Genomic DNA, 13,688 nt, shown 5'->3' with positions numbered 1-13,688 from the left:
TTATTTCGCTCCAGCATCACGTATTCCTTTTGTACGCCTGATATGACGACACTCCCGCCCAAGTCTGTCAGAAAGGCTTTAACTTTCCGAAGGATATCGCCGTAGGTACCTCTTTTCTTAGAAATCATATTGGGCACCAAGGATTTCACTTATTCCATCTCCGTTTGCACGCGTTCCCACCAACCTTATATTGAGGAGGCGTCACCTGTGTCTCTCGTTTGACTTTCCCATATGACGTTTGGAGAATCAAGTTTCGAGTTCATGCATTTCACCAATGAGGTATTAACAGCAGCTTCCCTGCATGCCACATCGAAATCCTCAGGAGAAAGACACGAGAGTTGAAACGTAAACGAAAGCAAATTGCCTGATTTAAAAGAAGATCTGTTAGCACATAAAGCACTGGAAAAGGAGAAACATACAGAACTAAAATCCTGTCTTGCCTGGAAAGCGGTTTCTGGATAAATCTTGACTGCAAGATTCCGCTCCATTCCGCTATAGACAAACGGAGACTGCCGATATAGTGGAGCTTTCTTTGATGCATTAGGCATGCTTTCTACGAGCAATTAGGCACAATTCCGCAGAAGCTTCCTAAAAGTGACATTGGGATTCTGATGGATGATCTGAATGCCAAGAGAGGCTCTGACAACACCATGCTCGGACCTGTGATTGGAAAACCTGACCTTGGTGACCGCAGCGATAACGGTAGGAGGTTTGCGGATTTCTCCAGCTTCCACTGCCTCATCATGAGTGGTACATTGTCCGAGCGCAGAGCCTACCATAATGTTGGTTCGGTTTCAATTGATCGACACCGTACGCGCAATCAAATTGAACACTTCACGATCAGCCAATTAGCATTGAACTCCAAAGGAATCAACATTTGATGGTCGTTTGCGTATTGCATCCGCCGTATGATCCAGCTGTACCTCGACAGTGGAGAAGCTATCTTGTTAAGCCGTCCGCAGATGTACTGAGTAACTCACATAAAAATATCCATGAACATTGAGTCACCATAAAAAATGCTCTTTCCTCAGATGCTACTGAGATTATCGGCTACGTTCCGAATGGCATCATAAGATCTGGCTGATTGCGGAAACTTAGAAGCGGATTAATAAACGGAGGAAACTGAAGGTCCGATTCACGGCTGCAAGTGATGGCGGAGGTGACGCATTCGAACTCCGATACCAAGCGAAATACCAAGAACTTCAGCATAGTGTACGTCGTGGCAAAAGAGAATTTACTATTGTGCTAGTAAGAGGACTGGAAGATGCCGCAGAACGCAATGATTTATTTCAGATATGTATATCGCACAACAGAGAAGCACCTGCATGTGGTCGCAAATCCTTTGATGGTCCTGTGAAGGACGTTAACGGTCGCCGGAGCAACTAAAAAGGTGAAAAGAGCACTTCGTGACGATTCGTAACCGTATCATATCTGGTGAAGTTCCGTCTCTTATATCTTGGCTATCAATACATCCAAAAGGAGTAAAACCGCTGGGCCTGGAATTTCTGCAATTTCCCACTTCCGTACGGAGATCCTAGAAATTCGACACCTTTTCCAGAGAGTGTAACAATTACAAAGATAATACCTAAAATAATCTTGGAGCGCATTAAAGAATATCTGGAAAGCTTGATCGACAGAGAACAGGTTGGTTTCTGCTTCAGATCCTCCTATATTGACCTCATCAACACCTTGTGGGTCATTTTCGGACTACCAACTCGTCATCCTGCCACTCCTCATCGATTTCGAGAAAACTTTCCACAGGATGAACAACGTATTATCGGTGTCGTTCTTTATTCTGCCTTGTCCGGAGAACGCGGATGTATTAATTGATCGATGATATCTTTTCTCAAATACCTCTACTACTCTGATAACATCTGCTTGCTCTCCCATTTGTTCATGGACCTTGGCCAAATGGCCCTGGATTTGAAAAGAGAGGAAGTTAGATTTGGAATGAAGATAAACACCAATAAAATCCAGGTTTTCAATATGACGGATCATCATACTCTCTCTATCTATCAATGGGTTGAGCATCGAAGGCGTCGATGAACTTCTAGGAAGGGTAGTTTTTGCTGACGGTGACATCAAACTGAATGTTCTTTTACGCATTAGCAGCGCTAGAACCTCTTTGAGTCTTGCCTTGTGAATTCAGTTATCTAAACACCAAGATTAAGAGACCGTATTGTACTAGTGTTGTTTCTGTCTTGCTATATCGGAGAAGCACATGGAAAGTAGCCCCCACTGCCACTCGATGTTTCTAAGCCTTTTTCAACAGCTGTCTGCGTAGAAGTTGATCGACAAACGAGCCTGACATCCCTACGCGATGTGATCGGAATGCGAATAGATACAATAGATCACACACCAAGGAGAGGCGAATTGCTGATTATGCCATACATTGAAATCCACTCTCCCAAGATGGCCAGCAGATGGGTCGCCCCAAAAGCACTTGGAACAGAACAGTAGAGGAAGAGTTCGAGCATCTCGGGAAGTCCTGGGGGGAGCTGAAGGGAATTTCAGTGAACCCCGTGCAATGGCACATAGGTGTGGTTGACGTGACATGCCCCACCAAATGGAAAACATACACATTACAAGGTGGCTACGTTCCTGAAAACTGTAAATTGTCGCATTGTCGCATTATCCCGATGGATAGTAAAGATCCATCCATCCCAGCTTCGGCAAAAAGGAAGTTATTCTTCCTCACCAACTTGTTTGTTTCCTGTTCGACCCTTTGTTAGGACATCCGGTCTGTTCGTTTTTTTTTATGCTTTTGTATATCCACCAGTTTCGGCTTAGGAAAAAGTATTTAATTGCCGAACGAATTGGTCGATTTGTCTCCCAGATAAGCTATGCTTTGGAAACACAATTCACCAACTCTTTGAGGATATAATGTGGTCATACGCTAGCTTGTTAATTTTCGTGGTCCGAGCTCGAATTCTGGTCATAGATTTAATCAACTTCATCCTGATTCCACTGCTCTAGGCTCATCGATTCCATAGCATAAAGCGATATTGTTATAAAGTTGCCATACAGCCCATTAAAAATGAAAATAAGTAAAAGTGAACAATTAAAAATAATAAATTATGGGGATGTACTATTCTTCACAAAGGAGTTAATCGGGGGAAGGATCGTGACAAGTCGGGAAACTCCACCCTACCGAACTGTAATCTACGTTCTGAGGACAAAACACAGGAAAATATAGTAAAAATTAAATTTTGTGCCTCAAACGGAAACTCACCAAAGATACTTCATTGCGGTAACTTTATTGTAATCAGAAAAGGTAAATCGAATCAATTTTCACTTAAAATATAACATGAAAACATGAAAAACCACTTGAAATTTTACAAACGAGATAATAATGTTTCAATAGTTATGCCCATATGGAGAGCTAAAGCATTAATTTTAAAAACCATTTCAGAAAATAAATAAATCTCTAAAAAAATGCGAATACCCTCATTCATGCATAAACTCAATCTAAACACAACTATGCCATCATAAAACAACATTTTCTAGTAATCACCCAACAAAAGCAATAACACACATAATTTTCTTGTATTTCCTTTCAGGGAGTTAAAATCAAAATGGACGATGCCGGTAATATATTAATTAGACGCTATGCAAAAAGTAATGTTTACATCAAGAGCACAGCAAATAGTCCAAATGAGGAGACAGCAATTGGCGCTGATATTTTGAAATTGCCCAACCAAGCATTAGAAAATGAGAAAATAGTCAAGGTAAGAAGTTTGTCAATAGTAAAAGAATCAGAGAATCTTAGATAATAATTCGCCAAGTAAAGAATAAGCCACTTAAGTTAAAAATGGCAGTAGCACATTTTCTGTTGATTGTAAAATCATTCATTCGGCTACTGTTTGATGTTGCATGATTAAATCACATAAATCATTGTTCTGAATAGATTTTATATATTACAAATATTTTGATTGATCAATCATGTGATTACTACAAATCAATTTATCTTTATTGACTTTCAAATAATTTAACATAAATAATATCCATTTTTGTATAAAATGTTACAAGGGCAGTGTTTATGGGCCTGAATTATTAAAAAATTATCATAAAAATTTGCTATTATCATAAAAAAGTTTTCCATTCCGCAAAACTGGTCCAATTATGGTCCGAAAAAGTCACTCTTAATCTTTCGAAACTTATATTGCCCAACAATTTCGCAAAGTATCTTTTAGCCCTGATGCAACAGTTTAACCGAAATTAATAATACTATAAATAGCTAAGATAATTCCGAGGAATGATTAATTCCGATAAATCCAATAATCGATTCATCAGTTGATTGATTATTTTTCCCGCGTCAGAATAAATCATTTAGATTTAAATCAATTAAATGATTGTGTCGCCATCGATGGCGATCATGTCTTTGATTCCTCGATATAATGTATGCTCTTCGCGATATTTAGTCTTTTTTATGCTCATGTGATGCGTATTCAGTTTTGCAGTTTTTAAATATATGTTCACATAGATATATTTATATATTTCCAGTGGTATCTTGATTTATTTTTTTTTTTCTCTTCCATCAGCTCTTTGATATGAAGAAATTTCAATCGAATGTTAATCGTGAATTGAGACGTGCTTATCCCGATCGTCGGCGTCTAGAAACTCAATGCCTTTCAGCGGTGGCTTTTGTTAAGTCAGATAACGATATTCTAGAATGTCCAGTTTGGGTACTTATCATCAACGTTGTCGCGATGGATATGCTAAAAAGCAAATTGCCACCAGGTAAGATAAATTGATTGCATGCTTGATTTCTTTGTTGGTTATTTGTCATGAATGGAACGAATGGTTGATGGTTGAATCGAATAACCTCCTGAAGCGATAGTTTTTGTTAAGGAGATAAACTATATTGACCTCTATGTTAAGCAACTAATGGAGGAAACAACTTGAAGGCGGAAAAGTAATTATTCGAAGCTAAATAAATGTTTTTAGGAGGCGGAAATCTGATAAGGACTACTACACAATGATGCAATAGTGAATGGGATTAATTTATCTCCTTTTTATCTGCGAAAAGACTTCTCCCGTTAATCCTCTCTCCTACTCAACTATCAAATTTAATTTCGCCAGTTTGGAGACAAACCTAGCGGACTTAAGGCCAACGGCTTCACAGCCCTTGTGAGTTTGTGGAGGTGAATGAATCTCATTTTAAATCTTCATGAATTTACTCATGAATCATTTCGTGAGAACTAGCATACCCAAGAAGCAGCCCTTATTCATTTTTCAGTTAGCAGTTTGACCCAGGAGTAGACGGTATTATAGGAACAGAATTCAGAGGTGGCGAGGACTAGTCCACATGAAACGAGATGTCCAATTTGCTTACTTCACCCAGTGCACTTGCAGTAAACCCAAATGTCTAATTTCCAGCCAACTTCCAGATATGAATTTCTCAAGTTCGAAATCGAACCGTGCAGCAGGTACAGAGATCATCACCTGAATTCTCTCTGGCAAAAATCAAGCAACAGAAGATTGTACTGCGTTCTCGAACTAAAAACTAAAGATTCTATTGCCGTTTAAGAAACTCCAATCAGTTCACCATGCGATTTATTTAAAGGACCAAAAAACGCAGCATTATTTTTCTCTTTCTAAATTCTAGTCACCGGTCTACCCCCAAATACAAAAAACTCTCAAGGACTTCTCCTTCAACTTCTCGAACAAGTAACCCAAATCAGAATGCAAAGTACCAAATATCAGTTGCATAACAAAAGTCCCCGCAATATCCGCTGTTTTAGTAGTAATACTTACATAACACTTCGTATTAGCCCAAGACAAACGCTGGAGATGCATTTGCTAACAGCTAGCATGATTACGTCTATGGGCGAGCCAAGCAAGGCAACAACCCCCGGATTCTACCAAAATAATTACGACATTCCTTGCAGTTGCCATAAACATTGATCCGACGCCGCATTCACACCTACTTTCGTCAGGCTTCTAGCTTCTTCTTAGTCGAGTCCGCAGTCACATCGGGCAAATTCGCCCTCCAACGCTAGAAGATGCAAGGAAATCATTACCGCGATAACATACGTTGGCCAGAGAATGTTCTATATGTGCTGCACAATCTTGTCGCTCTCGGTCGGTATGCCGAACTCACCGTTCTCCGATTCAGCGCGTTGTCCAATGTTCCTGCCCAGACAGGAGCCACGTATCGCAGGATTGATTTTACCACCACTGCGATAATCAGCCGACATTTGTAGTCATGCTTTAATGGCATAAATGGTTTCATTTCCAGGAAATGTTGTATCCTGAGCGTGCTTCGCTGCTATCAATACCGCCAGCTTATCAACCAATAAACATTGCCTCCATCGGCATGTGAAGGCAAAATACTCCATCATACATTATTTTCCATAGCAGAGCTCCAACACGGATCCTTAGGGAACACCTGTTGTCGCAATATATTCTTTCGTTCCATTATCCGTCTCGTGCAAAGAACCCCTTCGAAAGGTAACTGTCGATTATTCGAGCTGAGTAGTTGGGAACACCAAGTTTAGTTCTTAATCCAACCCGAATTGGCCAAATTAAAGGCATTCCTGATATCTAGCGAACTACCGCGCAGCACTTATCTTCCGAGAAAGATTCTAGATTATTGTTATTGCGTCGACCGTAGAATGAGCTCACCGAAACCTAGACTGCCGCTCCGATAGGCCACCGGAAGCAGCCTGTTGTATATTGTTCCCATAGTCTCTAAAAGACAGAAAAGGTGATATGAAAAGGTTACGCCAAGTGTTTTTCTGCGCCCCGCAGCAGAACCAATTCGCCTTTCCCACTGAGCATAAAACAGTCCTTGCACCATATACGATTTAAATGTGCTTATGAACTATAATAATAATAATAATCGTTGGCGCAACAATCCATGTTGGATCAGGGCCTTGAAGTGTGTTAGAGCACTTCATTCAAGACCGTAACGGTACACTACAGTATACTGTAGGAGGCAATGTGGTCAGCATTGCGCTCGCCCGAGATTATTACCCTGATTTGACTCAGGTACTCATTCACAGCTGAGTCGACTGGTATCCGACGTCAAATCACGATACAAATTCCACTGCTATCAGTGAGATTTGAACCGCGACCTTCCGTACGACAGCCTTGCGCTCTAACCACTCAGCTATCCGGACATGGCTTATGAACTATGCAGGCCTAATATTAGCAGAAATTTGAGGGCTTTGCTTGGAAGCCCATCTAATTCAAGAGCCTTATTTTCCCCAATTTGTCCACAAATCTCTTATAGTTGCTCTTCGGTCCCCCCGAGGATCATGAAGTCGTAGCGTTGAACATTTAGCTGAGCTCCAGTTCCTTCGTGTTCTCGCAAAAGAATCACAATTACTTTCTACATATTTCTCGTGGGGTCCTATTTATCTACGAATTTTGTTCATTACCATCTGGAAGGAAGCGCCCCGTGGGTTCGTATTTGCCTCAAGGCACAGCTGCCTATAGCAATTTCAGTTACTTTCTCGTATGGGTTTCTTAAAGCGTCTTCGAAAATATTCTGGCTTCCCTCGTGTTCTTGGCCAAAGTCCCCTCACTCGCAGACATTATGATCTCAACATGGTTGCGTGCCTCAATTACTCACTGACATAGCTGACTTACCTTAGGGATTAAAACTCATCACCGTCTCCGTGGTGTTCCAACGCTATTCCTTTCTGATTGTGACCTCCTTCTAAAGCTGCCTCAAAAGCCAGCTATCCGGGTTTTTCCATACTTGTTACGCATTCGGCTGTCGCTACCTTCGTTTCTAATGTTTCTACTGTCAAAAAGAATGACCTGGTAGTCGCTGCGGGTGTAGTGTTTACTCACCCCCCAGATCATCCCTCTCGCCAAAGGGATACTGAGATATTTCGACGATCAAGCCTAACCCTCTGGCTTTGAAAGTGTGCACACATTCAACATACGTAAGTACAATGTTCAACTCCACGAAGGTTTAAAGTAGGATGTGGTCCCTGGTCTTTTTTATTCAGCGGGAATAATTTCAAGGTTTTCCAATAAAGTTTGCATATTACCGCCACGTCGACATTAGATTCTCGCCTGGTTTGCGAGAGCAGCTGCCTCGCAATGGTGGTTAAAATTGAATTGTATCTACTTTACTTGAACCTATGATTCAGTTCCCTCTTATATGCCGGCCAACTACCACCACCTGCAACGTGCCAGTCCTCTACTCACTTTCTTCCTTTGCACAACATGCACCGCAGACCGCCAGTGCAATGTTCGATAAGACGGCTCTCATCTTTATAATGTATCATGTTGATTAGTGCATTCTGCTGCAAAGGAGTTGACAACGATGCATACACCTTTGTCCGTTGCTGGAGTTTACGAATTGCCGATTCTTCTCCTTTCAACAATGTTCAGGCTGTAATCGAGGAACTACTAACTTTCGTCTGATCAGTTTTCTTCAGTGAAGACGCTTTTTTCTTCTTGTGCATACGTTCATACTCCGTTTTCCTGCGTCCTCACCAGCCTTATGTTGAGAAGGCGCCACATGCGTTTCTCACGTTAGCTTGTCACATAAAGCTTGGACGTTTTTCCTCTCTAGATCCCTAATATAGGATAACTTAATGCCCCGTATTAGAGCCCCAATAGTAGATGTTGCGCTTCGAATCGATACTGCTCATGGATATCTCAAAAATCGTGACGTGAGTTTTCCGAGTGAATAGTCTCGTGAATACTGTAATGTAGTATTTAAGTTTAGTTCGTAAAAGAAGCATCAGTTGGATGAAAATGAGTGCGCCCTTCCGGCGCGACATCACCGTTTTTCCGCGGAAAAAAGCTGAAAAACTGGCCACAACTTTCCCGCCAACTCCGACAATACCACCACGTCCAAGCCTTACATGTCCTCAGGTAGTGACTCCAACACGAGTTGCGACTCCGCTGAGATGGTGAAGGGCACACCAATCGGTGTATTCGAGATACAAAAAGCAGTTGCCCTCGGGAGGCAAAATAGACACCTCCTGAAAAGTTCCGAGGAAGCTCTCGCCAAAAAATAAGTCGTTTAAAGCGATCATTAAAGCAGCGTTCGGCACAACCGAACACAGCCAATCACGGCACCCGCAGGAGCGATCGAAGAGATGGAGCAACACTTACGTGGCAGAGACATTCTCATTTTTAAAAATATGATGTTCTCCGCAGCTTTTCTCACCTCCCATCACTTTCAATTATATATATATTACTTTCCACCACTTACTTCTACCTGTACTACTACAGTCCAGCGCACCTCACCTTCAACAAAGCGTTTGTCCACTCTCACCTCGACTATTTCCTCATCAGCATTAATCTTCCTATCAGTCCCCTAGGCATCGGCGATTACAATGTCATAATCTTCGTCACTCAACTCCTCGAAACAGCCATACCAGCCCCTGACTCCCGGAAAACCAACCGAAAACACATAAATGCAGCCCTCAAATCCAAATTTCAACCTAACCTCTTTTATTTGCCTTCAACAGCCAAGTCTCCAATTAAACCATTGACCTGAAAATTCGTTCATATACTGAAGCAGTTCAGCAAGTATGCGACGGACTAATCCCGATCTGTTTTTTCAATCACCGCAATCTGATCTTGCTTTCCAGTTATATCCTGGTGGATGTCAAATATAAAAAAATTGTCCTGCGGGAGCTATTTGAAGACATATATTCCCGGCCATTCTCCCACTTCTTAGATGAAATTCGGTTCTTTGACAGGTCAATGCGCGAGAGGGTTCGGACCATTTATACTAATCACCTCGCAAATACTGAACTGAACCCTGTTCCTGGCGACCTGTTCTCGCCTTAGACAAACTTCTCCACTTTCTCCAGGCCCACCGATACACCTTCCATCTCTACAACAAGAGTTTCAAAATCAAAATCAGCTAGTCCATCTCTAACCGCCTCTCACACCCATTCTTCCCATCGCGACAAGCCAGCACAAACCGCTTCTGGTAACCATCCCGTGACCCGAAACTCGGGCGAAAAGAATCCCACCTATCCTTTTCGACAGTTCATAGTGCTTATAAAAATTAAAGATAAGTCGGGGTCATCAACAATGCCTTTAATTTTCCTCACTTGAAGCATTTCCGTCACCTTATCCTCAATTATCACCCACAGCCTCTACAATGTCCACTTTCTCGCCGGCTAGAGGCGTGCTCGCATTGTCTTGATTCCCACGAAAAATCAAAACCCGCTCGATCCCGATAGCAACAGGCCTATCTCAATTATCAATACTAAATAGACGACCACTGTGCTGATTTTCAATTCGCAATCAACTTAATCACTCGAGCACATCTTCCTCGTATTGAAATTCGAAGTTCTTTTGGATCTAAACGGTAAAACCCTAACTTCCTGTCTCCTCGATGTAAGGGAGACTATCAACTCCGCTTCGCAAAACGAGCTCGCCTTTAAGCTTTCCGAGATCCTCAGCTCTACAAAGCTAATCCTAAGCTTCCTAGAAAGGCAAAATCCCAACTTCAAATGCAGTCACGCCTCTCAGCACCTTACTTCTATCCTGCTGGTATCCGACGAGGGTTAGTCCTTTCTGCCACCCTTTTCTCTCTGTTGACTTCCGAGCTCCCTAACCCACCATCACACCCAAATCCCATCCGAGTCTTTCAATACATGCTCAACCAGGTCCTCTAAACATCCGCTAAAAACATCCCGGTTGGCAAAGCTCGCCTGAATTCTTATTTAGACGAGCTTTACAACTTCTTCTCAAGATGCGAACTATCCCTAAAACTTGAGAAATGCTAAACCACCCTGCCCCATGGAAATGACCACTTGACTTTCAAAATGTGGAGGAACATTTGTGCCTTGTCCCTCAAAATTCTAGGTGATGCAATCGATGCCTACAGATTCCTGTGCCCCATCATCAAATGCAACAATCCAAATGCCCAGAAGGTTAAACTGTTTTGCTACAAACAGCCCCCTCATCATTTTCGGCTTCATTTTCTGGTCTGACACTTCCCCATCCCAAGTGGAATGACTCTGACGCCAAGAGCGCAAAGTCCTCTGCCACTGTTCCAACATTTTCAAAAACCAAATCCGGTCCAAATATATTTCCTACCTCTCAAACTCCCCGCATCGACGCCGCCGTACTAGTCCGCATACCGTCAACTTCCTTACCAAGTGGCAATCCCATTGCAACCAACTGATTACCCAAGTCAAACAGATCGAGATCGTTGAACAGAACCTACTGCATGCTCATCTGTCCATTCAATTGCACCTAGCCTCCAATCCTAGAACCGCCTTTTTGATCCCCAAGTGAGGGGTAGCTTCTCCCAATCCCAATTTTTCAAATGTTCCCATCATATCCTAACTTCCAGTACCAAAACCCCTCTCGCATGCCCCCATCCTATTCACATCCATGATCCTCCTTTCACTCGCCCCTTTTTTACTAAAATTTCAACGAGTGAAAGGTTTTATCGACTTTCCCTCCAGCAAGCCCTGTTTATAAATATATCAAATGATCTTGTTAGATTTAAGTTAGTTTTGGCTTTAGTCTATACCGTCTTTTTATGGGTAGAGGTGGAAATCTTAAAAATACGCTACTGTGCCAAGTTGCAGCAGTTTGTGGGATTCTTACCCACTAAAACCACCCCCACTTCTTCGCCCATATCCCCGCAGAACCACAGTGACGTATTACTTAGCAGGGAGGGCTACGGTTTACACAAACACAACTAAGTCATGCGTCCATCGCGCTTTCCGGCCTCGTTTCAGTTCTTGCAGCCTTTGCTTATCGCAGTTACTGTTACGTTTGTCACACTCCAATTTGCTGCGGACGTCAGCATATCCTTCGAGAAATTATGGGATCCAATAACTGCGTTGATGGCGTCGTTTAACCTCCCTCCTTAATTCGCGCGTCTCGAATAGAGGAACATAACATGATCCAGGTCCTCGCGTGTAACGGCGCATTCGGGACAGTCTGGGGCTCATAAAATCCGAAGGGTATCATCGCGCGACGAAACCCACTGCTTCACCAGCTATCGTCCTATATGCACTGCACTCCCTCACCCTAGTCGGTATGCCGAACCTACCCTTCCCTGATTCACTGTGATTCAATGCGCACGCCCTCGCTAGAGATGAGCTAGCCTTTGCTGCCTTTTCGCGGGTATGGTCCAGGTGCCACATGAACTTGGCATTACCCCCCGGTATCTAATGATCGATTTTGAAAAGTGCTCTTGATTACCAACCTTGATTTTGACAGTGTTGTTTTCCTTACGGTTGGTAATAAGGACCTCCTCCGTCTTATCTTCCGCCAGGTCCAACTCCATTTGGAAGCATGCCTTGATGGCATGAATGGTTTCACTTATATACAGTTCCACGTCCTGGTGGTGTTTCGTAACTACTTCCACTGCCAGGTCGTTTGCAAAACCAATCAATATTCCCTCCTTTAACACGCGAAGGTCGAACACTCTGTCCTGCATTTTGTTCCACACTAGGGGTCCCAGTATGGAGCCTTGGGAAACAACTGCTGTCACAACGAATTCCTTCGGCCTGTCGTCCTTTCCGTACCAAAGAAGTCTCTGCGAAAAGTAACTCTTGATTATCTGAACTAAGTAACCAGGAACACCCAGTGTAGCCAGGGTGCCTTTAATCCAACCCCAGTTGGCCAAGTTAAAGGCATTGCTGACATCCAGCACCACCACCGCGCAGCACTTACCAGCGGCCGATGCCTCCCGGGCCTGGTCTACGACCGTTTCAATGGCCATGGACCGCGCTCTTCGAAACCCATACTGCCTATCCGATAGACCACCTGCTAACTCGAAGAACGGAAACAGCCTGTTGTATACCACCCTCTCCAACATTTTTCCCATAGGGTCTAAAAGACATTTAGGGCGATATGAAGAGAGTGCGCCAGGTGGTTTTTAGGGCTTCGGTAGCAAAACCAACCTCTTCTTTTTTCACTGAGAGGGAAACACTTCTTCGACCATGCACGATTCAGACAAAATTATGAGCCGTATGATTGAGATATATTGTTAAGGTATTCCTTGTTGCTTCCTTGATTGTGCATCTTTCGGTGCTTGACCACATTCAAAGGTGAACTAATTACAGTCCTCTTCCTGCTCTTTGAAGCAAATATTACATATACAGAAAAACTGCAGTTTTTGAGAAGATACTGATACCGATTAGGCAGGATAATCAAGCACTTCCTCCGGACATCAACTGTCGATCAATTTATCTTTCAAAGCTTCTATCTGAACAATATTGGATTTCATTTCAATCGTTTTTACCTTTTGATGGGCAATACAAGAAGCTTAAAAAAAAAAAGGAGCATGCTATATGATGGCTACACATCCAAGAACTTATAGTTTGGACGATTAAGAATGATTGCGAAAAGATACAAGATCAGATAAGAAATATGTTCCACTCTTATTCTTTACAAAAGTATCTGAAATCGTGCACTCAAAAATTCCTAGGAAATCCCAAAACACGTGTCCGTTTCCACTGGATACCAATCAACTTCATCGAAATCATTTATTTCCAACCTTTCCAAGGCTATTCAGTTCGTTACTGTCTCATTTTCCCCTTTACAACTATTGACATCCAATCGGTTATATTGATCTTAATAACAGTGGCTACTACGTCCATTACCCGAGCATTCTCCTACCCACTACACATTGCTAGTTAATCGTGGGTGTTTCATCACAATTCGCTTCACTATATCCATTGCAACATGGATTATAAATATCCATACCCCCGGCCCGGATACATGACCACGAC

The 13,688-nt window shown here is 42.6% G+C and overlaps 1 protein-coding gene across 1 annotated transcript in view; it reads left to right on the top strand.

The window, feature by feature from the left end:
• LOC119661342 overlaps positions 1 to 13,688 on the top strand; it is a 268,028-nt gene that overhangs the window by 186,044 nt on the left and 68,296 nt on the right. Inside the window, exons 5-6 of the mRNA XM_038070643.1 lie at positions 3,561 to 3,728; positions 4,542 to 4,740. Of these exons, the coding sequence (XP_037926571.1) occupies positions 3,561 to 3,728; positions 4,542 to 4,740 (367 nt within the window). The remainder of the gene's footprint in view (positions 1 to 3,560; positions 3,729 to 4,541; positions 4,741 to 13,688) is intronic.

The sequence above is a fragment of the Hermetia illucens genome, chromosome 1 (assembly GCF_905115235.1).
Source record: "Hermetia illucens chromosome 1, iHerIll2.2.curated.20191125, whole genome shotgun sequence".
Taxonomy (NCBI): Eukaryota; Metazoa; Arthropoda; class Insecta; order Diptera; family Stratiomyidae; genus Hermetia; species Hermetia illucens.
This window is presented reverse-complemented; position numbering and strand designations above follow the sequence as displayed.